Source organism: Eurypyga helias, unplaced genomic scaffold (genome assembly GCF_000690775.1).
Source record: "Eurypyga helias isolate BGI_N326 unplaced genomic scaffold, ASM69077v1 scaffold1685, whole genome shotgun sequence".
NCBI classification, from domain to species: Eukaryota; Metazoa; Chordata; class Aves; order Eurypygiformes; family Eurypygidae; genus Eurypyga; species Eurypyga helias.
In genome coordinates, this window is record NW_010249283.1 from 8,857 (window position 1) to 30,995 (window position 22,139).

A 22,139-nucleotide genomic window follows, 5' to 3' on the forward strand; every position below is an offset into this window, starting at 1 on the left:
CCTGCTTGTGTATGTATACAATAATGAAATGCAAGTTTGACTTGTATTTAGAAGAGTTGTAGCATAATTGGCAGGGAGTGACCAGGTCTCAATTAACACATGGTGCTTGAGTTGCTAAATAATCTCGCATAAGGTTTTATTTTAATTTCTTTGTCGGCCCTCTGCCCCCCCAAAATCTGGCTTTGGCTGCCGTCACTTCAAGGTGTTGAGATAGAGATTACTTGCCATCATAAAACAAGGATCTTTTTTGGGAAGCAGGTTTCAAGAAGCACTTGTAGGTTGAAAAATGGAATTTAGGGAACTGTATTGAGAAGGCTGAGTTTGGACTGAAAACCCCAATATTAAAGCAAAGGGACTGCAGGAAAGAATCCTGTAAAGATGAGTTTGAGCAACTTCTGCTCGTACAGATTCTCATGCCTTTTTTTTTTTTCTTGTAGTCAAGACACTTCTGCACCTTCCAGTCACTGGATTTTGTGTGTATTGCTGTGTGCTGTTTTGCTGGTATTACTCGGCCGTAGTGCAGTTTCACATGTTTGGAGCCTGCTGTTTCCCGGTCTCTAATGCATCCACACTATTTATCAATATATGTGGTTTGGAACTGAAAAGCTTATGAAGTATCTCATATTAACTCTACAATTTTTTAAACCTTTCAAGAGATGACACGAATAAGGAGGAAGATGAAGATGAAGAAGAAGCAGAGGAGGAGGAAGAAGACGAGGAGGAGGAGGAAGACAACAATAACCATGAGGAGGAAGAGTTTGAATGCTATCCACCGGGCATGAAAGTCCAAGTGCGGTATGGCAGAGGGAAAAATCAAAAAATGTATGAAGCTAGTATTAAAGATTCTGACATCGAAGGTGGAGAAGTCCTTTACTTGGTGCACTACTGTGGATGGAACGTGAGGTAACTTGAGTTTTAGTTAGTGATTTCTTCTTGAATTACATCGAAAATACACTTGTGTATTTTAAAAACTAAATGAATGGACATCCGGACCCCTAAACTTTCAGTATGGGTGTACTGTGAAGGTCACTGTACTGTGTGAAACTATTGGAATTTTTAACACTCTGTAAATGCAGTACTTTAATTACTTAGAAAATCATCTTAAAATCCATTGCTCAAAGGCAGCTTCCTTCATTCCCCATCTTATTTTCAGATCTCTCCATGCAACAAGTGGCAGCTCACTCTCTTACAAATTCCTTCTCTGGCACTCTTAAGCCAATTTTCTCTCATACAATATTTGAATAGCATGCGTAGCTGAGTCTGTATACACACTCTTCTTAGTGAAGCAGAGAGTTCACTAGAAGTGTGGTGTTTAGCAAGAGAAGTACAAGATTCTTAGTGGCAAATTAGTGTGCAGCAAATCATTTCATTCAGATCCAATTTCCACCTTGCCCCTCCTTCCCCTGTGGCTGCATCAAGCTTCCAAACAAGCCTCCTTTTAGCCTGGTGGCTTCTTATGCTTTTCTTAACATATGCAGGAGTATATGCATTTTATTGTCTTTAATAGAGCGTTAGTAGAAATAAATTGCAGTATTAATATATTTTTGGCATTTAAAACTTGAAGCAACTTTGAAAACCTTAGAGAAAACTAACTGACTTTTAAAGCCAATTACCAAGTCTCCTGCTTTTTTTTTTCCTTCAGTTTCAACGTAACTGCTCATTGTCCTCAGCTGTCATCTTTTAAACTTTATTACTGTGTTTATAGGTCTTAAAAAAAAAAAGAAAAAGGCAAGTCCAAGTCAAATCTGCTGTACTTTTTATTTATTTATGTTCTCTCTTCTGGAAAATTTGAGGCTCTTATGACCTTCTATCATCCCAACTTTGATTACCATCCTACCTCTCACCAAGAAGGCAGGACAAATCTCATTTATTCAGTACTAGCGAGATCTGCTAGCAAAGGTCACAGAAATTACAGAAGCATAATAATTCTCTCCCTCCCTTGAATACACTTCTTTGCATCTAGGCCTGGTGATTCCCAGGACCACCTAAACCACTGCTGAAGAGGAACATCTTGATATTGCTGGTTTTGATATGGATTTGTTGTAGAATGTTAATCTCCAAGACTATCATCTTTCACATAAACTGTCTTCAGGCAACATTTGTAAGCATAGTGGGCTGTGAAGCCAGGATACTAGGGAAGATGCAGCCTGCCCAATGTGGGATTGGGAATGTGACTGGCGTTTTGGTCATTACTGGGGAGGACTTGCCTTAGGAGCGCAAGTTGCTGAAATTTCTGTCCTACTTGCTGAAGATTACCGTGTACCATTCAAAGAGGTTTCTTGCTTTTTAACTCTTGTTTTGGAATTCATGTGTAAACATAGAAGTTATTTTCCTTTTGGACTAAGGATTATGCTATTATACATGCTATGAAGTGAGATGATCAGAGTTTTATTTGAGCAAGTACCACTTTAAATCCGAAGAAATGAGCCTTCACCTTCGTGATCCCAGCACCCTGATTCTTAAAGGAGAAATCAAGATTCTTTTTTTGAACTCTGCATTTTAAACTAATATGTGGATTGATGTCAGAGGCATTATTTCTGTGACTAGGATATATTGGATATGAAAAGCATTTTTAGTAAACTTCCACTCATTTGAGAAGTTTTTCTGGCAGCAGGATTTCCATTTGTATTCTTACCCTGGGTTCCAGAAGAGCGCTCTGAAAGGGGCTGGGAGAGTAGGATTCTTTAGTTAACAGGATATCAATCAGTCAGATTTAGCTATGGGACTGTGCCTGAACTCTGCTAAATGTGGCTAGCCTATTTAATTCAAGTTAGATTGCATAAATTTTTGGATTTGACACTAAGAGTGGGTAAGCCTGAGCTTAAGGCAGCATCTAAACGCTTTGATATTTTAGTATTGTGAAGACAAGTCTTATATGATGTAATAACCTCATTTGGCTTGTAGTCCGTCACAGCCTGGAAGAGTAACTGCTTGACTTGGATAGGTAGCAATTCTGTCCTCTCCTTACTCAGTGAAGCTACATTTCTTACTTTTAGTGTTTAGCAGGGACAAGTACTGTAGACTGAGGACGTGGGATGTACCAAACCAGGATTTTATAATCATCCAGGATTCTTTTTAATTCTGTCATTTTCCTGCCCCTTGAAGTTGACTTTCCTGTTTCCCATTTTGGTCAGTGTGCCATTTAATGGTCTGTTCTTTAAACCTGTAACTCTGAGCAGGAATCCTAAATAACTTAGCTTGTGGTAAGTTATTATATCCTAACTTCAGTATCAGTCTGGGATTCAGAAATAGTGTGCGTGAGCACATGCTTTGGGTTACTTGGAATGGAATTTAGTAAACTCGGTATTTGGCTTTGTTAGCTTCTTTTAAACAATGTGGAACCAGTGAGTCTAACCACTGTGGAACGTTTTTTTTTAAAAAAAATAGTAAACAGAAAATGAAGAAATGGAATATAGCTTAACAGCATTGTGCAGCTGCACTACTTTGTGCTAAAGAATCTTGCTGTTAGTTTCTGAGATTCAGGTGATACACGTTTCCAATAAACGTAAAGAACTGTAGTGTTCAGCAGAGCCTGAAATGGAATTGTAAAAGTCTACCCTGTCAGAGAAAACTGTTTACATTATCATGTGTTAACCAGAAAAAGCTTATGAGAGAAGCTGTATTTCTTCTAACAGGCCAGTCCTGTTCTGAATTATGTATGTTTTGTATGGAACAAAACTTCCCTGGGGCCTATAGCACCAGTTCCTTCTGTCATAATTTTAATTTTCAGCTGCCAGTGCAAAGAGAAGTTCACTGAATAAGTATTTGAGGGGAATTTGTCCTGCTCTATGTTCCCAGTAATTAAAGACAGAGGGTGCCTATTCAAAAATAGTTCAGGTTGTTTCAGCTCTGTGTGTCATATGGTACAGTATTGCAGGACATGTTATTCTTGAATATTTCGTGTGTTTAAAACTAAGACTTACTATTTTCAACATTTCTTACTATTTTCAACATTTTCTTTCCTTCAGAAATCTGAATGTGAAAATGCCAATTTCTGTCTTGGTTTGTTGAAGTGTTAGCAATATACAAATTTTGTACTTAACAGTCAACCACTGAAATTAAAGGAACATGTGTAGCCAAATTTCAGGTTTTTGAGAGGAGTGAATATTGGGTGGGAGAGAATTAAAAAAAATCAGTCCTCATCTAGTATTCCAGTACTTGGTGGAGACTAAATCTCCACTTTTCTTTTGATCACAGCCAAAGAAAACATGTGATTCCTCCTTCTTGGCAGATAGACAGCGTAGTGGAGTTTTTCAGTGAATTTGCCGTGGCATGCTAGTTCTTTGAGGTCACTTACCTTCCTGAGAAAGTGGTACTTCTGCTAGTGTTACTTTAGAGGCTGGAAAAGTACGCTTTCTTCCTTGTTTCCCCTTAGGTACTTCTGTGGAGGATGAACTGTGTAATTTCTTGAGAGTATGCTGTGGCTTGCGTTAGCTTGCAACTAGTACATGTGGATGTAGTAGAATCAGTACATACTCGTATGCAAGGTGCCGATCTATATATATTTTTTTTTCCTGCTACATAGCTCTTAGTTTCATTCTTCCTTTTCTCCTTCCTTCCTGTTCAAACCCACCTTTCTGGCAGGCATTCATTTTGACCAGTAAGGCAGGAAAAACTTCTCTCCTTACTGGCTCATCTTTGTCTTAATTTTGGTTTATTCTGAAGCCATTCCAGGTTTTCATATGAACCTTATTTAAAAAATAAGTAAATAATGATTTCTTATTAAATCCTTCCTCTTGGTTCACAAACAAGTCTGTGCAAAACTCCTTTTAGGAACAACTCACCTGTCTTGCCTCCTTCCTCTCTACACCCAGCTGCTCGCTTTAGGGAGTTGAGGTAAGCAGATGAGGAAGACGGCACTGCAATAAAACCACCCAGGTCTGTAGAAGCACCTGCTTCTTGTACTGAAGAACTTCTTTATGCAGTGGGTTTGGGTCTCTCGTTTTGTGAACAGGCTGTCTAAAGCAAGATCAACGAAGAAGTAAGCTTTCCTAGATTAATAAGGTGCGGTTCTGTAAAGAAGGGCTGAGTCATGCACGCTCTTCAGATGCAGCTTGGCATCTGGTGCGCTGTGCAGCTTTCAGGGTGCATCTCTGTCACGCAGTAGAGGAGGATGTAATTTAGGGTCAGGTGGTCAGCTGTGGCTTGGAATGTATCCCTTTGCAGGTTCTGTTTCAGCCTGGGGTCCAGTTGTCACAGGTTTGGGCATACCATATGCATCTGATGTGTGAGTAGTGAAAGGAGCTGCGCCATGCAGCGGTGTGAAGTGTGGGCATCTGACTCCCTGGAGAAGAGTAAAGATTTCTGTGGTGCTGGGCCTCCTTGTAGGGTCTGACTGCTGTTCCACGTTCAGTCGGGTAGAGCAGGATGTGCTCCAGCCAGGAACTGTGGCTGCCGCACATAGCTTTTTGATTTGTGCTCCTTGAGATGAGGAGGTGTGGCCACTTTGTCTGATTATGTAACCTTAAGACCCTGTGGTATCTCCAGATATTCTCTTTAAGGTTGTGCACGTTCTCGCTCCTTTGCTTCAGTATGCCCCCACCTCTGTCAGCAGTCGCCCCAACAGACACTACAGTTGCCTTGAGTCATGTACAGCACGTGCAATGCACAGAGTTTGCACAGGGGGAAGATTGTTTTCTTATTGGAAATGCATAGAGTGACTGAATACAAATTCTGTAGTACAGCAGCATGGCTGGGGCAGAAAGGAACAATCAGAATAATTGATTTTCATAGTGTTATTTATCCAGTCTTAGAGCTGTTTTCCTGCATGCGTTTAGACCCAATGAAGTATTCATACATTTATGTGGGTTGCAAACTCCATTTTAGCAGTATTCTTCCCAGAAAGCATGTCTTGGACTTGAAGAAAGATCACTTGAAGTAGGGTTTCCCGTAATCTCACAGTATATGGGTTTTTCCATACTGGACAGTACTCTGCAGAGTTGTATTTCAGTTTTGGAGAGAAATCTGAGCCTGTTCACTTACATGTCACCTGGTGGTAGTGCAATTACAGCTGTTCCTGCAGCAGTATTGCTAATCTTGGTATGTTATAGTCTGCATGGTCTGTTGCTAGATCTGGTGATTTTTATTGTCACATGGAGGGGATAAAACCCAATACATTCTTTTGGAAAACTGTTTTTTAGAGACTACTGCTACTTCATTTTTCTCTGTATATTTATAGGAAATTTAAGTTAATAAAATACAGTATTTAGCTTCTGGAATCCCTAGCATTGCTCTTACCTTATACAGGAAAGCAAGTTAGAATCCTGCATATTTTTCTCTAATCCTTTTAATATATATTAATATTGTAGATATAATTGGCAGTAGTTGCATAGAAGTTGAATTGGGACTGTATCAGCAGTTGGTGTATATATCAAAATGGTGGTCCAGTAAGCCCAGCTGGAAAGCCAGCATGGTCGTGAATGCATTGTGCTCGGCTCCATATGGTACTAGTTCTCTGGTGGGGGGTGTGGTTTGGGTTTGGGTTTTGGGTTTTTTTTTTTTGGTGTGTTTGTGGGTTGTTTTTTGTGGTGGGGACTTTTTTTCTTTTTGGTTTGTTTTTTTTTGTTTGCTTGTTTGGGGTTTTTTAGGTTGGTTGGTTAAATTTTTTGTTTTGCTTTTTTCTCTTAAGGTGGTTTCCTCTCTGTTTCCATGGTTACCTAGGGGCATCAGCATTTGTGTGGCTGTATACTGAGGCAAAAGTTAATACCTGCTAGTATTTAACTGACCTGTTTCTTATTCAGGCAGTTCTTTAAATCACAGTTGAAGTAGGACAGCAGATTATGCTTACTGGGAGAAACAGAATTAGTTTGAGGTGATGCTTGAGGCTTTTCAGAAATCCACAATGCAACTGACAAGTACAGTGCCATGGTTAGAGTATGTTCTTGCTAAAAATGGACTTGTCTGCTCTTGGGTTATATATAACAGGTCCAGCCATCGATAAGAAGACACCTGTTGTTAACATCCTGGTGCTGTTTACTGTGGCTTTGCCTAGTATCGTTCTGGTAGAAAATGGAAACCTCCAACTGCAAACAGATTGGAACGTGTGAACGTGTTAAGTTAGTGGCTCCAGAGTTGGTGACTCCCAAGTGTTGCTCACTCCAAACACCACTTTGCAGACACTGGGTCTCGAAAGACGTTGTTCTGGTTAAGTGAACACATTTCATGTAGCTGTAAGAATTTGTTATGGTTAGGGTTTGGCAGTATCTGGACAAAGTACACCTCTTGGAGAGCCACACAGCATTACTGTTCTGGTAGTCCTACCTGTACCCGTGGATTTCCTGCTGTTTGGGGCAGACTGGGAACACACCAGTTTTCACTCTTGCCAGCCAGTGTAAAATTCTGTCCTAGGTGACCTGGCGCCTGAGGAATTGCACCTTGCGGAAAAGTACTCAAGTGGCCGCTTTGTTCAGATTACAGTTCTGATTTTATATGGCTAACAATTTTTTCCTCTATTAATTTCTCTTAACGATGTTGTGATGATCTGCTTAATGCCATAAATGTACCTTTTTTTTCTTTTAGGTACGATGAATGGATAAAGGCAGACAAGATAGTGAGACCAGCTGATAAAAATGTACCGAAAATTAAGCATCGAAAGAAAATAAAGGTAGTTACTTCCCTTGTCCCCCCCCAACTTTGCATTAATTATTCTTAAGTACTCCGCACACCACCACCCCCTCCTCCCCCCAGCCTTTTCACTGGCCTACAAGCGCTTGACAGTAAAATCAAGTTCCTGAGGTTTTAAAAACTAAAAATGTCTTCACCAAGGCTTTGTGTTTTCACTTTGGGGTGGGGTGGGAAGCTGCTCTTCCTTTCCTGGTGTGTGGTTTGTTTTTTTTTTTCCCAATTAAATTTATGTATGCATTTATGGAAAACAAACGAGAGGGATCCCTTTTTGTCATTGGTGGTGGGATCCCACTTGGGCGGTGTGTGTGTGAAATTTGGGAGCTCCCTCTGCTGATTCTGGAGAGTAAAGCTGTGACTCGCCATGTGTATGTGACTTACCATGCTATTTCATAGTGTTTCTTTCAACAACCCTTCTTCTGAAAGGGGTATTTAGGCTGAGGTTCTGATGTATTGCTGGGGCAGTGAGACGCAAGGAGGCTTCCAGTCTTCCACAGGTGTCAGCGCTCCTTCTGCCCACCCCCAGCCCATGAAGATTCCGGACCCCGGGGTTTCGTTCTAGAGCTCCCTGACCGTTGGTCCCTGCCACTGCTGTGGTGCCACTGTTGCCATGCCCCTGCTTCTAGAGCACTGGCTGTGTTGGCTTGCCCGTTTGTGGCTGTGTTGGCAGAGTTGCGTCTGGGGTGTAAACGTCTCTGCATGGACTGTGGAAAGGTAGGGGTAGTCTGTGAAACAACGAGGAAAGCTCTCCTTTAGCGTTTGGATGTTCAAGCGTTGCTCAGTTGTAACCCGTGTGCTGGTGTGTGCTCAGATGAGAAGGGTTTTTGATCTTTTCTCTCACACAGAATAAACCGGACAGAGAGAAGGAAGAGAAGTGTTCTCCTAAAAACTGTAAACTGCGACGCTTGTCAAAGCCGCCCTTCCCCGCCAGCACATCACCGGAGACTGGGTCCAAACTTGACAGCGCTGAAGCCAAAAATGCTGATCAAGCTGCAGTGCAATCAATAGAAATTACTTCTGTCATTAATGGGCTACAAGGTATTGTACTTAAACTTTTCCTCATTCCGGAAGCGGCCTTTGGGCAGTCGGAAATGGCAGCTTAGAACGACTGGTGCAACTGTACGCTTGAGTCTGTCTGGCTAGTGATGGCGTCACCCTGGGAAATACCCCTGGAAACAGAGCAGTGTTCACAGGTTCTGGAAACAGGCTTTGTTTTCAGTGTGTGTGAAGAGTCTTAAAAATTACATTGGGTTTTTTCCATCCTTTTTCTGCTGGATGCACAGCAAAGCATTTCTGCTTCCTGTATTATCTCTAGATTTTTAATTTGTGGTTTATGTGAATTGTAGGGCTTAGGATTTTCCTTTTTTGCCTTGAAAGCATTAATAAAGCTAGGTTTCCTGTCAGCTCGCCTGTTGGCCCTAACAGTATTTTCCCCTTTCCACACATTTATAGCCGCATTGTGATAACTAGTGGAGAAAAGAAACTGTACGTGGTGTAGGTGGTTTGGCTGATTCTTGTGAAAATTGTGTGTGTTTAATAATCTTTCAGACTGATTTGAACTGGGATGACATTGGTCACTGGGTTTCAACTTTGTTGGGAGAATAACAGTCAACAGAATCTCTTAAGATTTGTTTCCTTAGGAAATAAGAAACAAAAAGCAATTAATGGTCCTGATAATGGCACTATTATTAGGGCTACAATTAGTCTGTAATTAACTTCTGATTACAAAAGCACAACTTGACTTACACCCTCTAACATTTTGGAAAGCTAAATGTTTTCCATATTACAAAATGAATTTCCAGAATGCTTTCAATTGTATGCAATTCTCTTATCATTCAAGTCCACAGATGTTTGTGCTGAGGATGAATGTTTTTCTGTTATTTGTGGTGTTTTGCTTTTAAGTTTGAAAGGCTCTAATGTTTTACTCTTTCTTTTTCCTCCAATTTTATAGCTGCTTGCCAAAAACCTTTTGCAGGTTTTGAGAATTTTCCCCCTCATCTAGAATAATTAATGCTATTGTATTCAACTTTCCTTTGAAGTGCACAGCAAAGTAAACAGGTTGAGAGGCAGACTTGATGGACCTGATAATGAGTTGGTTTTTTGAATGTTGTTTTCTTGACTTCTGTTTCAAATGTCAAATTTTGATACCTCTTATAATACAGTAGTAGTGTAGTTTTGACCCTCGAAGGTATGAGACAGGCAGGTGTTAGAAGTACCTCTTAAGTGATAGTGTTCTTGCAGCTTTGGGCCACAGTGTTGACCGTAGGTGTTTAAATAGAAAAAAGCAAAGAACACGAAAAGGGTTGTACAAACCTTGCTTTCAGACTGAGTCTTAGGGTAGAATTTAAGACCTTGCCTGTCTTAAAAGTAGTAAACCAAGAACACCAGAGGCAATGCTTCTCAAGGTATTTTGTCTTTGCTGTTAGTGTGCTGCGCTCTACGTTCACTGTATTTCAGTAAACCTTTTTTTAAAAAGTTGAATTAACTTGGATCATTTCAGGGCAGTTTGTTGACAGTATTGCTTTTCTTCCCTGCCACTGGTTGCATTCTCATCTTTAAGGAAGTGGTGAGTTTTAGTGAGGAAATGAGATTGAGAGATGGGAAGTAGGATGAGAAGAGTTAAGCTGACTATGCCAGGAGAAATGGATGAGTTACAAGTCAAGGAGTTACCCGTATGTTTGAGCCAATTCTCATTGTTTCTACTTGTATCCATATCTTTTCCCATTGAATTGGCTTGTTGGTTCTTTCTCGAGTATCTGTGTTCTTTTCTCAGTTTCTTTTGTCCTGGCCTTGAATTTTCTTACTGTGGTCCTACACTCTTACTGTTCATCTATCTCTCCAAGTGCCTTTCGTTACTGCTTTCAGTTCCTTTTCCCAGGCGGGTCATCAGGTTGGTTCATCAGAGATTATCCAGTGTGTGTGGTGTTGTTCCATCCTGTTAGACTGTGGAGACTCTGGGGAAAATAATCTGTTCCGGGCTTCGGTAAAAGGGCAGATAATTCTAATAGTTTTAACCCGCAAGAAATAGTCAGAGTTTTTATGTTAAGCACATCTTTCAATTTCTGTTTTGGTCAGTTGTTCAGAATTCTGTATTTTATGGGCTGATGCACTCTGTGCTTTCTCCACCTCTTCAGAAATCCCTGGAGACGTGCTGTGTAATGCAGCATTTTCCTCGTTCCTAATCCAGCCATGATACCTTCTGATAGAACAGTTCTGAAGTTTTCAGGATGTACTGCTGAAACTACGTACTCCTCGCGATCCCCGTAGCGTGTGTTCATGTCTGTACAGTTTTCTGTAGTGGGTTTCTTCTTTGAGACTGCTTTGTAACCAGAGTCAAGACAAACTTCTCTTGTTTTGTTTTGTTTTCTGATTTATTTTTAATTAGCTTCTGAAAGTTCTGATGATAGTGAGCAGGAAGATGACCAGAGTGCCCTGAACATACGTGCTGATGGCAAAGAGGAAACTCAACCTGCAGCCGTGAGCCAAGAGCAAAGTGAGCTCTGTCTGAAAGACGTAGAGAGTGGGTCATCCCTCCCGGAAGGAACGAAAGCTCTGGCAGAGGTAGTAGCGCCCAAGTCGGGATCCAAGTCTCCTGAAAGATTGCGAAAAGAGCTGGAAGAGTTATCTGAAGAGAGCGACTCTGATGGAGAAGATGAAGCCACGAAGAAGAGAAAGGAGGTGAAGAAAGAGGTAGCAGATAAACCAGCAAAACCACCCGGAAAACGTGTCAAGCGGAGATACTGTTCTGCAGAGGAATCCTCAAAGACTGTATCACCTAACAGAAAGGATGAGAAGTCCAAACCCAAAGACTCCGGTAGCTTAGAGAACAGCAGCAACAGCTCCTCGGATGACGATGGGGAAGACAAATCTAAGCTGAAAATCACTCCAACTAAGAAGTACAATGGACTAGAGGAGAAAAGGAAGTCTTTACGGGCAAGTACTTTCTACTCGGGATTTTCTGAAGTTGGAGAGAAGAGGATAAAGCTTCTAAATAACTCTGATGAAAGACTCCAGAACACGAGAGCCAAGGATCGGAAAGATGTCTGGTCAAGCATTCAGGGACAGTGGCCGAAGAAAACACTGAAGGAACTGTTCTCCGACTCTGACACTGAAGCTGCTGCCTCCCCTCCGCACGCTGCTCCCGAGGATGCTGCAGCAGGGGAGCAGCTTCAGGCTCTTGCAGAAGAAGACATGCCTTTGCCAGGCTCTGAACGTGGAAAATCGTTGCCACCTAGCGTGGAAGTGAAAGCCGTTGAGGAGAAAGCAGGTGAAGTGTGTGACAAGAAGGTTGAGTTTCCAAGCAGTGGCAGTAACTCAGTGCTAAATACTCCTCCTACGACTCCTGAATCGCCTTCATCTGTAACTGTAACGGAGTCCAGTCGACATCAGCCCAGCGTCACCGTCTCCGAGGCGCTGCCACCACATCAAGAAGAGATACGAAGCATTAAAAGCGAAACAGACAGCACGATAGAGGTGGACAGTGTTGCAGGGGAGCTGCAAGACCTCCAGTCTGAGGGAAACGTTTCTCCCACGGGTTTTGACGCCAGCGTCAGCTCCAGTAGTAGCAATCAACCAGAGCCCGAGCATACTGAAAAAGGTAAAGGAAAGGGTATATAGAGCTGTCTTCACCCAACCCAGCTCTCGCTTTAGCATTGCTGTTGTGTTTTCGCTCTGTTACGGTTACGCTGCTGGAAAGTTGGGTGTTGGAGGAAGTGGGAACCTGCTGACTTCAGACGTGTGGAAATGGCACTGTTGTCTAGTGAATAAAATATAGTCTGCCAGGATGTTTGTTGGCCTTTCTTTAGGAATTGTGATGGCTGCATTGAGGGATAAGGTATATGTGAGGATAAAGTTTATACTGGAGCTGGCAATAAAAGCCCAGAGTAAACTGTAATGCATTACATCGTGAATTGCAGCAAGCCAGGTGCATTTCAGAGTGTGTTGCTTACAAGTAGGAGATTGTGCTTCTTACTTGAAAGTTTGATTGTGTGTAAGCTGTTTACTGGGAGGGGGTTGGCAGGGGGGGAGAAAGTGCCATTTATTGCATGTCTAAACATGCCTAAGCAACCCCTTCAAACTTGCATCTTTGAAATTAACGTTTAAAAAATACAAGTCAGGCTGGTAACAGACACTGACCTTATTAGCTGTGTTTCACTTTTGGATACGATCCTGCAGATTGAAGCGCCTCTTGTGAAGTGCCTGTTGTGAGACCACTAGATAGAGGGGATAATAAACACTGCTAGTGCTTGTGCATGTGATGTGAGTGTAGTCCTGCCTTCTTTTAACTGTTTGCAAGGCTGGATCCAAAATGCTCTTTGAGAGTCACTGACTATTACAGTTCCATCAAAATACAGCTACTTTCACAGTGTTAAAGTCCTTAAAGTCACTCATCCAAAGGATAAATAAAGATAATCCAAAGGAAAAAGCCCACTTCCTTATACAGGAGAGAGTTCGGAAGCCCTTAATAAATGCCCCTGTAGTGCTTTGTTAACTGTAGATGTGTAGGTTTAGAACTTCATTTGTTTGTTCTTTTTATCTAAAATGAATTTATTGCCACATGAAAAAAGGTTTTACACTCTTAATTTTACATGTGTTAGACTTGAACTTCCTTTCTGATTTTGTCAGCATGCTGCCTGTTTTAGAAAATTGGGTTTCTTAATTGAAATGGTTTTGTTTCAGGAGTCACGTTTAATCTCTAAGTCAAGTGGTTGTGGAACGTTTGAAAAACTGAAATTTGTTCTATAAGCAGGTGTACTAGAATTATTTTATCTTCCTTTTCTACTTTTCCCCCTTGTATTAACAACACCAGTAGGCTTTTTCCTCTTTTTTTTTTCCCTGCCTTTTTTAAACATTACGAATTTTTAATACTTTCAACTAATGTAATTGCTGATCAGAATGATCATTTCCGGTTTTTTCTCACAGCTTTCAAGAGCAACAGGATATTTTTTAACTTTGTTTTTCCCCAAATAAATGTATTCTTATTTAGTGTACAGTATTAAAAGAAAAATCTGTGGTGTTGCAGAGAAATTCTGATGGTGCATATGGGAAAGTTACTTGCAGCCATCCTGCACGTGCTCTCTAACCAATAAACTGTTTTCCATCCTCCTTCGCCTCCTCCTCATGTCAGTACAACTAGAAGGCTGAGCCGTGGTGAGGATAGGCAGGAACAGTCACATTGTTGTTTACAAAGTTAAGCTCTGGGGTGGTCTTTTTGAGACTTTGAGAAAAACACACGGAAACGCAATTTCTTAACCTCTGGGTTTGTTTTTATTTTCCATTGTAGTCTGTACAGGCCAAAAAAGGCTTAAAGATGCTCAAGGAGGAGGCAGCTCCTCAAAGAAGCAGAAAAGAAGCCACAAAACATCTGTGAACAACAAGAAGAAGAGTAAAACTAGTAAGTACAGGAGCTCAGTGTGAATGGAACTGTGTGAAAGGGGATGGAGTCTGGAAATAAAAAATGTATTGGGACAACATGGTCTCATCGGGAAATTCTTAGTATTGTTTAAATGGAGAAACTACTGCTGAATGCCAGAGTGTCTTTAAATGTCTTCTGCTATATCTGGGCCTGTTTCTAAGATGTCCTTAGTATCGTGTAATTCAGGAAGACTGGGAAGAGTCAGTATTACATACTTGGTAGAATTGGGACCTTTGTTACCTCAGGAAAAAAGACAGGAATCTCTGTGGCATGATAGCTGCATGTTTTAGAAGGCAGACTGGCACCTGGATGAAATTACACACTGTATGTTCTACAAGATGAGTCTTTAAAGGTTAATATCTTTTCAGTAGCACATACGAGAAAATTCCAGAGAAATATAGGCTCTATTTTCTTCCTGTATCATCTGTTACATCTTCAGTAAAAATAATGCAGCTTTTGCAGCTCTTTTGTAGTTGTAGAAGTGAATTGGAATAGAAACACAGCACTAGGGAAGAGAGGCCTAATAAAAGCAGAGGTGTGTTAGAGAGACACAGGCACACGTGTTCAGGAGGCAGCAAGATCGACTGCTGCCCCATCTCGCTATTAATGAAAAATGCCAGGGGATGAAGGCAGGAGGCAGCTGTGAAAAACGCAGTTAAAGCCAGGGTGGAAAGCATAAGCTATGCCTTTTCCCCTCTCTCTTTATCCCCTCTTTGCCCCTTGCCCTCCCTTTTCTTTGTTTAAACAGCGTTTAGTAGAAGTCTCTGCTTTCTGGTCTGGTATTTGCTTTCATAACACCCCTCCTTCGTGTTTGTTGATCTCCACATTCAGCCAGCTGGACAGTGAAGGCAGGAGGCAGCTGTGAAAAATGCAGTTAAAGCCAGGGTGGAAAGCATAAGCTATGCCTTTTCCCCTCTCTCTTTATCCCCTCTTTGCCCCTTGCCCTCCCTTTTCTTTGTTTAAACAGCGTTTAGTAGAAGTCTCTGCTTTCTGGTCTGGTATTTGCTTTCATAACACCCCTCCTTCGTGTTTGTTGATCTCCACATTCTCCCATCCTTTCTAATCCATTTCACTAATCTCCTTCCGTAATCCTTATTCCTTCCCTCAGCACAGGAATTAAAAGTAACAAAACAAACTGAATTTGTGGAATCAATACACCATTTTTAGCTTTTGTTCCCTTTGATTTGGTGAATTTATTCCTTTTTCTCAACCTGTGTCTTTGTCAGGATGCAAACATGTCAAAGCTAGATTGTTTCTGGTACAGCGTGCTTGTAGTCCTTGGCGTGTATGTGCTCTCTTTGTTAGGCTTCAGGCACTGCAGTACATAAGAAGAGCAATAAATGGATAAATTGCGGAGTCAGTTGTCAGCAAAAAATGCCTTTTGCAAAATTTAGGTGAAGCAGCTTCGACTCTTCGCCTTTGCGTTAAGCCAGCAGACACCAGCAGCTCTGTGGCCCGCTGAGTTCTCTCATAGCACGTGTATCTTGGCTTGTGGTTTCTCCTCTGTAGATTCCCGGGTCATAAAGAACTACAGGAGACCTTCAGGGTTCATTTTGTCAACACCTGGGGCAGGTACACCTGAGGCGTATGTTTTCCTTGATAAATATTGATGGACCATGTTTTTAAAAACAACTCTCTTGATGAGATTCCCTAAGATTTTTGTTCCAGTGCTTCACTAGACTTCGCTTGAATGATATCATCTTGCCCCTGCTTGCACCCCAGTTTTGGATTTGTGTCTTTGCTTTGAATCTTCTCTAAAAAAGATTCATCCTTTCAATAATTACTCATAAATTTTGTCTTTTAGATCATTTTATTACTCTCCTCTGGGCGGTTGATTAGAAAACTGTGTTCAGCCTGTTGGCTTTATAGTTAGTGATTTCAGTGTGAGGTAAAGTTCTTTTGTTTTGAGTCAGCTGACTCAAAATATATAAAAATTATATACCTGTGGGGTGGTCCTGTGTGTAGGCCCTGGTGATGCAGAGAGCTGTGAGCCAAGCTTCTACACCAGTACAGGTTCTGTCCTTTTCAGAGTGAAAGGATTTTGGTCAAATAAACTCCTGTTAGATGAGAGTCAGCACAGGGGTGGCTTCTGAGAAGCTTTGCCTGGGCAGGAGCGGTGCTCACTTTTGTGACAGTGTGTCCTCTTGTTTCTCCAGCAAACAGCAGCGATAGTGACGAACTGTCCGCTGGTGAAAGCGTGTCCAAGTCTCAGTCGGCAAAATCGGTTTCTGCTGGCATGAAGTCTCATCAAACCAAATCACCCGCAAGAACACAATCTCCAGGGAAGTGTGGGAAAAATGGAGAGAAGGAGTCTGATCTCAAAGACCAGAATAATCGTTTGCCCAAAGTTTACAAGTGGAGTTTCCAGATGTGTAAGTGTTTTCTTCAAGACATGCCTGCTGTGGTCCTAAACTTGCTCCATCCTTAGTTTGCCAAATTTTGTGATAAATGATGGTTTAAAAAGAAAATTAAACTTTTAATTTTTAAAATTAAAATTCCTTAAACAGAGGAAACTGCCTCTGTTGCACTCTTCCGTTTGGAGATAGGGCTCCCGTGCTGAGTCGCTGTTGTTGCCCTCCCAGGCAGACCTGTCATTCCAGCACGAACGTTACCCACTATACGTGCTTCTTGTGTTTCTGTCTTCTCGCTGGTTTACTCCTCAGTCGTAGTTACTGTTCAGACACACTTACAGGGTGGATTTGTGACTTTTTCCCCTCCGTTTTGCCTTAGTGAAGCAGAACATGTGTACTATTGCTAGCACTAAGAACTTCCAGTGTGTTGTGTCAGTCAGACAGGGATACACGTGCAGCTAGAGGTGGGCAGTGTTGGGAGGGTCGTGCGTTTGCCTTCTGAAAAACAGTTCTATAGCTTATTAATGCCTCGATGTTAAGGCAGCTTCTTAATTGCCTCTGTGTGTGTGCACGCTATTGCAGCGTTATTGGCAGCAGGAGAAAAGAGAAGATACTGGGTGATTAAAACCGCCTTCCTCAGGGTTACAATAAGCAGGCAGTTGAAAAGAATTCTTCAAATTCTTTAGAATCCTTCCATTTTTAAAACAAGGAGCCTTCTTCCTCTCCCACTTCGTTTAAGAAACCCCAAGCCAACAGGTATCTGTGGTGGTGTCTTTTAAAAACTAAAACCTGCACAGCTTGTGATGATAAAGAGCAGCTGCTGTTGCTGTGCTTCTCGGCTTGGCTGTCTGCTGCCTGGAAGGGCATTGCTAAGGTGCCTGTACTTCCCTCTTCGCTGAAATAGAGAAGTCTGTGGTAATTAACAGTGATTGTTAACTTGCAGCTGACTTGGAAAACTTGACTAGCGCTGAGCGCATAACGGTTCTCCAAGAAAAACTGCAGGAAATCAGGAAACATTACTTGTCCTTGAAATCTGAGGTGGCTTCCATTGACCGGAGGAGAAAGCGCTTGAAGAAAAAAGAGCGGGAAAGTAAGTGCTGGGAACCAAACTCTGCGTTTGGGGGGCTGTATTGCATGTCGGGTTGCTAAGGCATTGAGATTATTAATAAACTTCAACCTTTTCGTCAAGGTACAGGATAATTTACTGCAGCATTACTTGTGTGTGTAGGTAATGCTCAACCCTTGATACAAGTGATTTGAGTTTTAATTGACGGTCTCCCACAGACTCATTTCCCTGAAGCTGCACTGCCTGTTGCTGTTTGGCATGTTCTCATGTGCCTGCTTCTAGAAGCATGAAAAGGATTATTGTCTCCGTGCCCTGTTTCTCTGCACGTTTAAGGGTACGCTGACCGTAAGAAGAGACTGGAATGCCACGTGTAGTAAGATTTTTATGGCTGCAGCCGTCACGCGGGAGCTGCAGTTGCCCTTTGGTTGCAGGAGCAGGTTGTACGTGCAGATCCAGTGCTGGGGCAAGGCCCTGCCTGTGCTGATTCCCACAGGAAAAAAGGGAACAGGCGACTGTGTGTGCAGGTCAGGAGTGAGCTCTGGGTGGCCAGTGAACGCGGGCTGCAGGGGCAGTGCCGTGCTGTCTGAATTCCAGAGCGTTCCCCGCAAAAGCTAGGAAATGGAGGCCTTTTTAATTACTGGGTATTCGATGCCGGTGTCAGTACGTGCCAGGGGTGGTTATTGGGTGGAAAAACGTTCTTACTGCTGAATCTGTAAATGTTTGTAACCTGTGTGTTCCTCTTGCTGTGCAGGTGCTGCTACTACGTCATCTTCCTCCTCATCACCTTCCTCTAGTTCCATTACAGCGGCGGTTATGTTAACTTTAGCAGAACCGTCCATGTCAAGTTCATCGCAGAATGGAATGTCAGTTGAGTGCAGGTGACAGCAGGACTTGCCAAAGCACTTTGCACTTAACGGCTGCTGAGGGCCACTCTTTCTTTTCCTTTTTTCTTTTTTTTTTTATACTGCACAGTGGCACAAAATTCAGACAAGCACTATTTTGTATTTAAAGTTGTTTCTTGACAAGCTAACTTTGCACTTAAGTGCACTTTTCTGAAGAAAAAGTACAACAAACTGCTTTTCCTCAAGCAATAATTGTTTCCAACTTGTCTGGGAATTGTAAGTGACTGAAGGCCTTCCACTGTGGCCAATGGAGGCTGTTGACTGAGAGGCAGCGCGATGCGCGCGTTGTTGTTGGGTTGACCTAAAGAGATACGGTAAGGCTTACTGTATTCCCTGGTATTTTGTTAAAGCTGGAACGTTTGATATTTTTCCATTTATTTATGACAAATATTGAACCTATTTTCATTTGTACAAGCTAATTGTTTTTTAACTGCCAAGTCACCTTCGAGTGGCTTTAATTGTATACGTCAAGCACATGCGTTCAATTCAAAACCTGCGGTTAGTGGGACGTTTGACATCGGTCCTGATAGCCGGATATGAGGATTCCTTTAAAAAAAAAACCCAAGAAAAAAGACTGACCAATGTTTACAGGTTTGAATTAGGCTTAAATAGGTTACTCTGGGTTTTAATAACCCGTTAATTGGAATGAAACTACTGTACTTTGCCATTTTTCTATAAAACAGTATTTTTTTTTAATTTTGATAAAATACATTATGAAAAAGGAAGAAAATGGCTAACAAACTGTATTAAATCTTAATGTATAAAGATTGTATTTAGCCAGTTTAAAGTGTATATTTATTCATAACGGATTATAACAGTTATATTTTTGTGTTTTCTTGTAAATGTTTCTTTTCCCTTAAAGCAACAAATATTTCATTTGTAATGCTTATTTTATTACGAGCTTCAAGGAGAGGACTTAAAGACGGAGTAAGATGTGAGGTTATAATTTGTGGTTGCTGATGCGAACACTGCCACGAATGGTGGTGGTTTTTAAAATAAATAGCTAGCTGAGTGGCAGACATTTAATTTTTTAAATGCCTTGTACAAATTCCAAACCCAACTCAAACCGTTTTCACTGGTATTGATTTTATGTTGTATGGACCCCAAGCTCCCTCCTGTTAATGATATACCTTTGTAAGACATTTGTATATTGCGGAAGTGTTCACTCAAGCTATTTAATACCTGGCACTGTTCATACACAGTACTTTATTGTACAGATTGGTTTACTGTTTTAATGGTAGTTCTGTGTACTTCTTTTGCCTGGGGAAATAGGGGCTGGCATGTTTTTCTTTGTTTTCTGGCAATACGACATGTAAGAATTCAAAGCATTTTGTTTGTAGATGCTAGAGTGTCAGAATCTTTACATTTGACTTTTCTAAGAAAAGCATTTTCAGTCTTCGTAGTGTGTGCTTAAGGTGAACTGATTTTATTGAAAATGGTTTCAGAGTATTCAGAATTGTACAGGACTGTAAAAATTTGTTGACAGACATTGAAGGAAAAGCTTATAGAAAAAAGCTATAAAATATATATTAGGTTCTGCCGAAAATGGAGAATTATGTAATATATTGTACAAATGTAAGCAAAGGCCTCTGAAATAAAATGCCATAGTTTGTGAATCCCTGACCTTGTTTCTAACACTTTAATTAAGCACCTCGAGCATGTTCGTTAAAAGGACGTCAAGCTGCAGAAGCAGTTTAGCAGACTATCTTGGGAACGGCGTGGCGAGCAAACAGATAAGCTTAGAGCAGGTACACTGGCCTGATTTTCCTCTTGGCGGTTAACTCGGATTCGTCCTGTCTTTTAGCAGAAAGCGAAAGCGTGGCCCGCCGGCGTCATTAAGGCAGCGCCAGTTGAAGCGTAAGCGACGTTAATTCAGATAGTTTGAAAACGTAGAAGGAAGCTCCTGAAGATAGTTGCTGACTTCTCTTATCAACTGCCTCCAGTTCAGATTGAGTGGAAGTGAAGCTAGAATAAAACTTTGTGTTCTGTCTGCTCACGTCACGTCTGGCTGTAGTTCAGTTCACCAACAGGCTGTTTGTTACACCTGCAGAATGACAGATTGAGGCTGACAGGTAACAAGTGCTGGTAAGCTTTGGACACCTTGGCTGTGTTAGTATTTACCAGTGGTCTGAGACTGCAAGGAGTAACTTTAAGATCCTCTGAGTCGGATGTTAATACTCACGAATGTTTAAGCTGAGCAGAATCCTGGTTGTAATAGCTCGGTTCTGCCTTTCAGTCTCAGCAGGCGTAACTGGTATGGAGTCATAGAGTCGTACTGGTCTAGCAGGGAACGACATCTGGGTGAGCGAGAGCAAACTGAGCTTTCCACTCACTCCTACTTCTCCGTCAGCTCTCAGTCTGAGTGACAGCATGTTTGCTTTGACGCTGACTCTGGTGTTGAAGAGAGGATTTGTTTGTTTCCGTGTATAAAGCAGGGATCACTAGTCACCTCCCCCCTCCCAGACTGAGTTTTGGCATAAATAGGATTTTTGCTGGTTTGTAATACAGTGAGTTATTTATTTTCTGTTGTACTCCTCATGCAGTTTAATGGCAGGTGAAAAACCTGTCCCGACGTTTGATGTTGCACCTCTTCTAAGTAGCACTCTCCAGGTTCGCGTTCCTTGTGTCCTGGGGTTGTAAAGGAGGGTACCTCTGGCAAACAGTGAGCCAGGCAATTTTCTCCCATGTTCCAGCGAGTCAAACCTGAGCTGCTTTCCAGGTTACGTACTGTCATGCAGCTTTAAACGTGGGTGTGCTCGCTGCCTGGCACGCACGCTGTGCTGACAGCTGGGAGCGTTGCCCACTAGTAGGATTGCTGGGCTGGGCCCGTACCCATGGGACAAACTACCCCCCTTTATCCTTTACACCTTGGCTGAACGACAGAGTCAGTTTTGCAAGTCTTCTGCTCGATGGAGTTGGGAATAGCTGGGAGCGTAGGCTCCTAGCGCGTGGCGAGAGAAAGCACGCCTTGCCTGGAGGTGGTCTGATTGCTCCTGACTTCCCCTGTTTGCAGTCCCCACCGATGATTGTACTTAGTGTGTAGTTTCCATCATGCCGCGAAATTTTCCTGTTGCCACAGGGCTCAAACTCACTCTGGCAGAGTTCCTGGGGGATGTATGCCTTTTGTTGGGCTTCAGGAAGTACGAGTCCCTGAAATGAGCCAGCTGAGTGCTTGTCCAATGTAGTTTGGGTGTATTCTGATGGTTCAGGCTGTTCTGCCCCACCTGCGTCACCGCTCTGTTGTGTGAAGGTAGATTGGAAAAGGCACTACCAGCAGGGCAGCAGCCACCTCCCAGTTTTGAAAGACTTGTGTTCCCCTGGCTGACCTCATACACGAGGGGTCCCTACCTTTTCTGGCATCCGGAAGGCCAGACACGGGATGCCTGGCGCATGTGTGGCAGCTAACACTTTACCTTTATTGCATAGCTGGATTACTTGTTTTGCCTTCAGTTGGACATTGATGCCAACAAAACTGCTAGTGCTGGCACGGCAAAAAGTGTGTAAAATCTTACAACAGAAGAGCTGTTTGTATTTGCTTCAGCCTTTAAGTGCCTGGTAACTTTCTCTGCCTGCCCAGCTATTGCTGTAGAATCACAGAATGGTTTGGGTTGGAAGGGACCTTAAAGACCATCTAGTTCCACCCCCCCTGCCATGGGCAGGGACACCTTCCACTAGACCAGGTTGCTCAAAGCCTCATCCAGCCTGGCCTTGAACACTTCCAGGGAGGGGGCATCCACGGCTTCCTTGGGATTCTCTGGAGGGCTACTGTAAGGTCTCCCTGGAGC

General features: G+C 42.2%; 1 protein-coding gene across 1 annotated transcript; it reads left to right on the forward strand.

The window, feature by feature from the left end:
- Positions 1 to 654: 654 nt before the first annotated feature.
- Positions 655 to 19,969, forward strand: ARID4B (AT rich interactive domain 4B (RBP1-like); the record flags this gene model as incomplete). Its single annotated transcript, XM_010151287.1, has 8 exons — positions 655 to 903; positions 7,519 to 7,603; positions 8,466 to 8,658; positions 11,006 to 12,217; positions 13,904 to 14,014; positions 16,192 to 16,407; positions 17,330 to 17,476; positions 18,204 to 19,969. Coding segments are annotated over 8 exons (2,344 nt in total), but the record flags the coding sequence as incomplete, so codon positions are not given.
- Positions 19,970 to 22,139: the final 2,170 nt, after the last annotated feature.